This window comes from Podarcis muralis, chromosome Z (genome assembly GCF_964188315.1).
Source record: "Podarcis muralis chromosome Z, rPodMur119.hap1.1, whole genome shotgun sequence".
Lineage (NCBI taxonomy): Eukaryota > Metazoa > Chordata > Lepidosauria > Squamata > Lacertidae > Podarcis > Podarcis muralis.
The window spans coordinates 764,369-774,368 of record NC_135673.1 but is presented as its reverse complement, the minus strand read 5'-3'; the positions used below and the strand labels follow the sequence as shown (position 1 = coordinate 774,368).

At 37.4% G+C, this 10,000-nt stretch overlaps 1 protein-coding gene across 1 annotated transcript in view; it reads left to right on the top strand.

Annotated features, from left to right (window-relative positions):
• Positions 1–10,000, top strand: part of LOC114589498 (spectrin alpha chain, non-erythrocytic 1) — a 267,143-nt gene that overhangs the window by 137,631 nt on the left and 119,512 nt on the right. The window contains exons 27-29 of the mRNA XM_077922609.1: positions 3,102–3,137; positions 3,974–4,021; positions 5,691–5,782. Of these exons, the coding sequence (XP_077778735.1) occupies positions 3,102–3,137; positions 3,974–4,021; positions 5,691–5,782 (176 nt within the window). The remainder of the gene's footprint in view (positions 1–3,101; positions 3,138–3,973; positions 4,022–5,690; positions 5,783–10,000) is intronic.

The window sequence follows — 10,000 nt, the reverse complement described above, 5'->3', positions numbered from 1 at the left end:
ATAAAACCACGTCTTTCGATCCCGATCCCATAAAACCACATTTTTTGATCCCATAAAACCACGTTTTTCGATCCCAATCCCATAAAACCACGTTTTTCGATCCCAATCCCATAAAACCACCTTTTTCGACCCATAAAACCAAATTTTCCGACCCCATAAAACCACGTTTTCCGATCCCATAAACCGCCCTTTTTCGATCCCATAAAACCATCTTTTTCGATCCCATAAAACCACATTTTTTGATCCCATAAAACCACCTTTTTCGATCCCAATCCCATAAAACCACGTTTTTCGATCCCAATCCCATAAAACCACCTTTTTCAACCCCATAAAACCACCTTTTTCGACCCCATAAAACCACATTTTTCGACCCCATAAAACCACGTTTTTCGATCCCATAAACCGCCCTTTTTCGATCCCATAAAACCATCTTTTTCGATCCCATAAAACCACATTTTTTGATCCCATAAAACCACGTTTTTCGATCCCAATCCCATAAAACCACGTTTTTCGATCCCAATCCCATAAAACCACCTTTTTCGATCCCATAAAACCACATTTTTCAATCCCATAAAACCACCTTTTTCGACCCCATAAAACCACCTTTTTCGACCCCATAAAACCACCTTTTTCGACCCCATAAAACCACCTTTTTGGATCCCATAAAACCACATTTTTCGACCCCATAAAACCACATTTTTCGACCCCATAAAACCACCTTTTTCGACCCCATAAAACCACCTTTTTCGACCCCATAAAACCACATTTTTCGACCCCATAAAACCACCTTTTTGGATCCCATAAAACCACATTTTTCGACCCCATAAAACCACCTTTTTCGACCCCATAAAACCACCTTTTTCGACCCCATAAAACCACCTTTTTCGACCCCATAAAACCACATTTTTCGACCCCATAAAACCACCTTTTTGGATCCCATAAAACCACATTTTTCGACCCCATAAAACCACCTTTTTCGACCCCATAAAACCACCTTTTTCGACCCCATAAAACCACCTTTTTCGACCCCATAAAACCACATTTTTCGACCCCATAAAACCACATTTTTCGATCCCATAAAACCACATTTTTCGACCCCATAAAACCACCTTTTTCCACCCCATAAAACCACATTTTTCGACCCCATAAAACCACCTTTTTGGATCCCATAAAACCACATTTTTCGACCCCATAAAACCACATTTTTCGACCCCATAAAACCACCTTTTTCGACCCCATAAAACCACCTTTTTCGACCCCATAAAACCACATTTTTCGACCCCATAAAACCACCTTTTTGGATCCCATAAAACCACATTTTTCGACCCCATAAAACCACATTTTTCGACCCCATAAAACCACCTTTTTCGACCCCATAAAACCACCTTTTTCGACCCCATAAAACCACATTTTTCGACCCCATAAAACCACCTTTTTGGATCCCATAAAACCACATTTTTCGACCCCATAAAACCACCTTTTTCGACCCCATAAAACCACCTTTTTCGACCCCATAAAACCACATTTTTCGACCCCATAAAACCACATTTTTCGATCCCATAAAACCACATTTTTCGACCCCATAAAACCACCTTTTTCCACCCCATAAAACCACATTTTTGGATCCCATAAAACCACCTTTTTCGACCCCATAAAATCACATTTTTCGACCCCATAAAACAACATTTTTCTATCCCATAAAACCACCTTTTTCGACCCCATAAAACCACCTTTTTTCGACCCCATAAAACCACCTTTTTCGACCCCATAAAACCACCTTTTCGACCCCATAAAACCACCTTTTTCGACCCCATAAAATCACATTTTTCGACCCCATAAAACAACATTTTTCTATCCCATAAAACCACCTTTTTCGACCCCATAAAACCACCTTTTTCCGACCCCATAAAACCACCTTTTTCGACCCCATAAAACCACCTTTTCGACCCCATAAAACCACCTTTTCCGACCCCATAAAACCACGTTTTTCGATCCCATAAAACCACATTTTTCGACCCCATAAAACCACATTTTTCGACCCCATAAAACCACATTTTTCGATCCCATAAAACCACCTTTTTCGACCCCATAAAACCACCTTTTTCCGACCCCATAAAACCACCTTTTTCGACCCCATAAAACCACCTTTTCGACCCCATAAAACCACCTTTTCCGACCCCATAAAACCACGTTTTTCGATCCCATAAAACCACATTTTTCGACCCCATAAAACCACATTTTTCGACCCCAAAAAACCACATTTTTCGACCCCATAAAACCACATTTTTCGACCCCATAAAACCACATTTTTGGATCCCATAAAACCACCTTTTTTCGACCCCATAAAACCACATTTTTCGATCCCATAAAACCACATTTTTCGATCCCATAAAACCACCTTTTTGGATCCCATAAAACCACCTTTTTTCGACCCCATAAAACCACCTTTTTCGATCCCATAAAACCACCTTTTTTGACCCCATAAAACCACATTTTTCGATCCCATAAACCCACCTTTTTTGACCCCATAAAACCACATTTTTCGACCCCAAAAAACCACATTTTTCAATCCCATAAAACCACATTTTTCGATCCCATAAAAACACGTCTTTCAATCCCATAAAACCACATTTTTCGATCCCATAAAACCACCTTTTTGACCCCATAAAACCACCTTTTTCGACCCCATAAAACCACCTTTTTCGACCCCATAAAACCACATTTTTCGATCCCATAAAACCACATTTTTCGACCCCATAAAACCACATTTTTCGACCCCATAAAACCACATTTTTCGACCCCAAAAAACCACATTTTTCGACCCCATAAAACCACATTTTTCGACCCCAAAAAACCACATTTTTCGACCCCAAAAAACCACATTTTTCAATCCCATAAAACCACATTTTTCGACCCCATAAAACCACATTTTTCGACCCCATAAAACCACATTTTTCGATCCCATAAAAACACGTCTTTCAATCCCAATCCCATAAAACCACATATTTTAAAAGCCGCACTAATTATTAGTTGAGTTCAGCCGGATTATTAAGCCACTAATAGTTATGATAAATTATTCTTCTTATTCTTATTATTAGCAGGATGAAACCGATTCGAAAACGGCGTCTCCTTGGAAGGTAATTTGTCATTTTTCTCCTTGGAAGCAAATAAATGTCTCCAAAAAAACAACCCAGAAGGATTTTGAATTTTGGAAGCCTAGCAAGCGGGGTATAAATAGTATTATTATTATTAATAATATTATTATTACCCATCCAGATGGGTGGGAAATATTATTATTATTATTATTATTATTATTATTATTATTATTATTACCCAGCCAGATGGGTGGGAAATATTATTATTATTATTATTATTATTATTATTATTATTATTATTATTATTATCCATCCGGATGGGTGGGAAATAATATTATTATTATTATTATTATTATTATTATTACCCAGCCAGATGGGTGGGAAATATTATTATTATTATTATTATTATTATTATTATTATTATTATTATTATTATTATTATTACCCAGCCAGATGGGTGGGAAATATTATTATTATTATTATTATTATTATTATTATTATTATTATTATTATTATTATTATTATTATCCATCCGGATGGGTGGGAAATATTATTATTATTATTATTATTATTATTATTATTATTATTATTATTATTATTATTATTATTATTGAAACCCAGCCAGATGGGTGGGAAATAATATGGTATTATTAGTAGTAGTAGTATTAGTATTAGTATTATTGAAACCCAGCCAGATGGGCGGGACATAATACATTATTATTATTATTATTATTATTATTATTATTATTATTATTATTATTATTATTATTGAAACCCAGCCAGATGGGTGGGAAATAATAAAGTATTATTATTATTATTATTATTATTATTATTATTATTATTATTATTACTATTAACGCTCCTTTTTTTGCCTCCAGTCCGCCAAACTTATGCTCCACACGGTGGCGACCTTCAACTCCATCAAGGTAAAATTTGTTCTCTCCTTTTCTCCTCTTTCCCTCTCCTTCTATAAATATTATTATTATTATTATTACTATTATTATTATCCTTTCTCTTCCTGCGAAGTCCTATTTTAATCTTGTTTTTTAAGTTGTATTCATTCAACCTGAATCAATATTCAAATACTTATTATTATTATTATTATTATTATTATTATTATTATTATTTTCCTTTCTCTTCCTGCAAAGTCCTATTTTAATCTTCTTTTTAAGTTGTATTCATTCAACTTGAATTATTATTCAAATACTTATTATTATTATTATTATTATTATTATTATTATTAATATCATTATTATTATTATTTTCCTTTCCCCTCCTGCGAAGTCCTATTTTAATCTTCTTTTTAAGTTGTATTCATTCAACTCGAATCAAGATTCAAATACATATTATTAATAATAACAATAACAATAATAATAATAATAATAATAATAATAATAATAATAATAATAATATTTTCCTTTCTCCTCCTGCGAAGAGGCTGCCTTTTCCTATTTTAATCTTGTTTTTAAGTTGTATTCATTCAACTTGAATTATTATTCAAATACTTATTATTATTATTATTATTATTATTATTATTATTATTATTATTATTATTTTCCTTTCTCCTCCTGCAAAGTCCTATTTTAATCTTGTTTTTAAGCTGTATTCCTTCAACTTGAATCAATATTCAAATACATATTATTATTATTATTATTATTATTATTATTATTATTATTATTATTATTATTAATATCATTATTATTATTATTTTCCTTTCCCCTCCTGCGAAGTCCTATTTTAATCTTCTTTTTAAGTTGTATTCATTCAACTCGAATCAAGATTCAAATACATATTATTAATAATAACAATAACAATAACAACAACAATAATAATAATAATAATAATAATAATAATAATAATAATAATAATAATAATATTTTCCTTTCTCCTCCTGCGAAGAGGCTGCCTTTTCCTATTTTAATCTTGTTTTTAAGTTGTATTCATTCAACTTGAATTATTATTCAAATACTTATTATTATTATTATTATTATTATTATTATTATTATTATTATTTTCCTTTCTCCTCCTGCAAAGTCCTATTTTAATCTTGTTTTTAAGCTGTATTCCTTCAACTTGAATCAATATTCAAATACATATTATTATTATTATTATTATTATTATTATTATTATTATTAATATCATTATTATTATTATTTTCCTTTCCCCTCCTGCGAAGTCCTCTTTTAATCTTCTTTTTAAGTTGTATTCATTCAACTCGAATCAAGATTCAAATACATATCATTAATAATAACAATAACAATAACAATAATAATAATAATAATAATAATAATATTTTCCTTTCTCCTCCTGCGAAGAGGCTGCCTTTTCCTATTTTAATCTTGTTTTTAAGTTGTATTCATTCAACTTGAATTATTATTCAAATACTTATTATTATTATTATTATTATTATTATTATTATTATTATTATTATTATTATTATTTTCCTTTCTCCTCCTGCAAAGTCCTATTTTAATCTTGTTTTTAAGCTGTATTCCTTCAACTTGAATCAATATTCAAATACATATTATTATTATTATTATTATTATTATTATTATTATTATTATTATTAATTATTATTATTAATTGGTCTCCCAGGAACTGAACGAGCGCTGGCGATCCCTCCAGCGATTGGCCGAAGAGCGGAGCCAGCTATTGGGCAGCGCTCACGAGGTCCAGCGATTCCACAGGTGAGAGGTGGCGGGTTCGAGGGTTCATCACCTGGTTCCGGAACCTTCCATCTTTTCCTTCTCTCTTTTCCTTTTCTTCTCTTCTTCACTCTGTTCCTCTTCTCTTTTCCTCTCCTCTTTTCCTCTCCTCTCCTCCTCGTTCTCTCTTTTCCCCCTGTTCTTTCTTCTCTCTTTTCCTTCTCTTCTTCTCTTTTCCTTCTCTTCTCTTCTTCGCTCTGTTCCTCTTCACCTCTCTTCTCCTCTCCTCCTTGTTCTCTCTGTTCCTCTTCTTCTTCTCGTTCACTCTTTTCCTCTCCTCTCCTTCTCTTGTTTCCTCTTCTTTCTTCTCGTTCTCTCTTTTCCTCTCCTCTCCTTCTCTTCTTTCCTCTTATTTCTTCTCGTTCTCTTTTCCTCTCCTCTCCTTCTCTTGTTCTCTTTCCCCCATGTTCTTTTTTCTCTTCTCTTTTCCTTTTCCTCTCCTTCTCTCCGCCTTCTCTCTTTTCCTCTTCTCTCTCTTTTCCTTTCCTTCTCTCCTCTCCTCTCCTCTCGTTCTTTCTTCTCGTTCTCTCTTTCCCTCTCCTCTCCTTCTCTTCTTTCCTCTTCTTTCTTCTCGTTCTCTCTTTCCCTCTCCTCTCCTCTTCTTTCTTCTCGTTCTCTCTTTTCCTCTCCTCTCCTTCTCTTCTTTCCTCTTCTTTCTTCTCGTTCTCTCTTTCCCTCTCCTCTCCTTCTCTTATTTCCTCTTCTTTCTTCTCGTTCTCTCTTTCCCTCTCCTCTCCTTCTCTCCTTTCCTCTTCTTCTTTCTTCTCGTTCTCTTTTCCTCTCCTTCTCTTGTTCTCTTTCCCCCATGTTCTTTCTTCTCTCTTCTCTCTTCTCTTTTCCTTTTCCTCTCCTTCTCTCCGCCTTCTTCTCTCTTTTCCTCTTCTCTCTTTTCCTTTCCTTCTCTCCTCTCCTCTCCTCTCGTTCTTTCTTTCTCTCTTTCCCTCTCCTCTCCTTCTCTTCTTTCCTCTTATTTCTTCTCGTTCTCTTTTCCTCTCCTCTCCTTCTCTTGTTCTCTTTCCCCCATGTTCTTTTTTCTCTTCTCTTTTCCTTTTCCTCTCCTTCTCTCCGCCTTCTCTCTTTTCCTCTTCTCTCTCTTTTCCTTTCCTTCTCTCCTCTCCTCTCGTTCTTTCTTCTCGTTCTCTCTTTCCCTCTCCTCTCCTTCTCTTCTTTCCTCTTCTTTCTTCTCGTTCTCTCTTTCCCTCTCCTCTCCTCTTCTTTCTTCTCGTTCTCTCTTTTCCTCTCCTCTCCTTCTCTCCTTTCCTCTTCTTTCTTCTCGTTCTCTCTTTTCCTCTCCTCTCCTTCTCTCCTTTCCTCTTCTTTCTTCTCGTTCTCTTTTCCTCTCCTCTCCTTCTCTTGTTCTCTTTCCCCCATGTTCTTTCTTCTCTCTTCTCTTTTCCTTTTCCTTTTCCTCTCCTTCTCTCCGCCTTCTTCTCTCTTTTCCTCTTCTCTCTCTTTTCCTTTCCTTCTCTCCTCTCCTCTCGTTCTTTCTTCTCGTTCTCTCTTTCCCTCTCCTTCACCAGGCCTGGTTTCCAGACGCAACCCCGCCCAGATCCTTCGACCCTTCTTCACTCAACCCGGGTTCGAAACCAGTCAAAGGAGAGCCCCCCCCGCCCACTTCCTGTCTCGAACCTCCCACTTCCTGTCTTGCAGGGACGCCGACGAGACCAAGGAGTGAATCGTTCTTTCCTCTTTTCCTCTCCTCACTTTTCCTCTCCTTCTCTCCTTTTCCTCTCTCTCCTCTTTTTCCCTCTCCTCTTTTTCTCTGCTCTCGTTCTTTCCTCTTTTCCTCTCCTTCTCTTGTTCTCTCTTTTCCTCTTGTTCCTTCTTCTCCTTCTCTCTTTTCTTCTCTCTCCCTCTCTCTCATCTCCTCTATTCCTCTCCTTTTTCTCTTGTTCTCTTTATCTCTCCTCTCGTTCTTTCCTCTATTTCCTTCTCTTGTTCTCTCTTTTCCTCTGGTTCTTTCTTATCGTTCTCTTCTTTTCTCCTCTCCTCTCTTTTCCTCTCCTCTCTTTTCCTTTCCTTCTCTCCTCTTCTTCCTTTCCTTCTCTCTTCTTCTCTCTGTTCCTCTTCTTTCTTCTCGTTCTCTCTTTTCCTCTCCTCCTCTTCTCTCCTCTCTTTTCCTCTTGCTCTTTCTTCTCCTTCTCTCTCTTCCTCTCCTCTCTTTTCCTTTCCTTCTCTCATCCTCTCCCTTTTCCTCTTCTTCTCGTTCTCTCTTTTCCTCTCCCTCCTCTCCACTCCTCTCTTTTCCTCTTCTTCTTCTTTCTTCTCCTTCTCTCTTTTCCTCTCCTCTCTTTTCCTTTCCTTCTCTCATCTTCTCCCTTTTCCTCTTCTTCTCGTTCTCTCTTTTCCTCTCTCTCCTCTCCACTCCTCTCTTTTCCTCTCGTTCTTTCTTCTCCTTCTCTCTTTTCCTCTCCTCTCTTTTCCTTTCCTTCTCTCATCTTCTCCCTTTTCCTCTTCTTCTCGTTCTCTCTTTTCCTCTCTCTCCTCTCCACTCCTCTCTTTTCCTCTTCTTCTTTCTTCTCCTTCTCTCTTTTCCTCTCCTCTCTTTTCCTTTCCTTCTCTCATCTTCTCTCTTTTCCTCTTCTTCTTTCTTCTCGTTCTCTCTTTTCCTCTCCTCCTCTCCTCTCTTTTCCTCTTCTTCTTTCTTCTCCTTCTCTCTTTTCCTCTCCTCTCTTTTCCTTTCCTTCTCTCATCTTCTCCCTTTTCCTCTTCTTCTCGTTCTCTCTTTTCCTCTCTCTCCTCTCCACTCCTCTCTTTTCCTCTTCTTCTTTCTTCTCCTTCTCTCTTTTCCTCTCCTCTCTTTTCCTTTCCTTCTCTCATCTTCTCTCTTTTCCTCTTCTTCTTTCTTCTCGTTCTCTCTTTTCCTCTCTCTCCTCTCCACTCCTCTCTTTTCCTCTTCTTCTTTCTTCTCCTTCTCTCTTTTCCTCTCCTCTCTTTTCCTTTCCTTCTCTCATCTTCTCTCTTTTCCTCTTCTTCTTTCTTCTCATTCTCTCTTTTCCTCTCCTCTCCTCTCCTCTCTTTTCCTCTCGTTCTTTCTTCTCCTTCTCTCTTTTCCTCTCCTCTCTTTTCCTTTCCTTCTCTCATCTTCTCTCTTTTCCTCTTATTCTTTCTTCTCGTTCTCTCTTTTCCTCTCCTCCTCTTCTCTCCTCTCTTTTCCTCTTCTTCTTTCTTCTCTTTCTCTCTTTCCCTCTCCTCCTCTCCTCTCCTCTCTTTTCCTCTTCTTCTTTCTTCTCCTTCTCTCTTTTCCTCTCCTCTCTTTTCCTTTCCTTCTCTCATCTTCTCTCTTTTCCTCTTCTTCTTTCTTCTCGTTCTCTCTTTTCCTCTCCTCCTCTCCTCTCCTCTCTTTTTCCTCTTCTTCTTTCTTCTCCTTCTCTCTTTTCCTTCTCTCCTCTCCTCTCGTTCTTTCTTCTCGTTCTCTCTTTCCCTCTCCTTCACCAGGCCTGGTTTCCAGACGCAACCCCGCCCAGATCCTTCGACCCTTCCTCACTCAACCCGGGTTCGAAACCAGTCAAAGGAGAGCCCCCCCGCCCACTTCCTGTCTCGAACCTCCCACTTCCTGTCTTGCAGGGACGCCGACGAGACCAAGGAGTGAATCGTTCTTTCCTCTTTTCCTCTCCTCACTTTTCCTCTCCTTCTCTCCTTTTCCTCTCTCTCCTCTTTTTCCCTCTCCTCTTTTTCTCTGCTCTCGTTCTTTCCTCTTTTCCTCTCCTTCTCTTGTTCTCTCTTTTCCTCTTGTTCCTTCTTCTCCTTCTCTCTTTTCTTCTCTCTCCCTCTCTCTCATCTCCTCTATTCCTCTCCTTTTTCTCTTGTTCTCTTTATCTCTCCTCTCGTTCTTTCCTCTATTTCCTTCTCTTGTTCTCTCTTTTCCTCTGGTTCTTTCTTATCGTTCTCTTCTTTTCTCCTCTCCTCTCTTTTCCTCTCCTCTCTTTTCCTTTCCTTCTCTCCTCTTCTTCCTTTCCTTCTCTCTTCTTCTCTCTGTTCCTCTTCTTTCTTCTCGTTCTCTCTTTTCCTCTCCTCCTCTTCTCTCCTCTCTTTTCCTCTTGCTCTTTCTTCTCCTTCTCTCTCTTCCTCTCCTCTCTTTTCCTTTCCTTCTCTCATCTTCTCCCTTTTCCTCTTCTTCTCGTTCTCTCTTTTCCTCTCTCTCCTCTCCACTCCTCTCTTTTCCTCTTCTTCTTTCTTCTCCTTCTCTCTTTTCCTCTC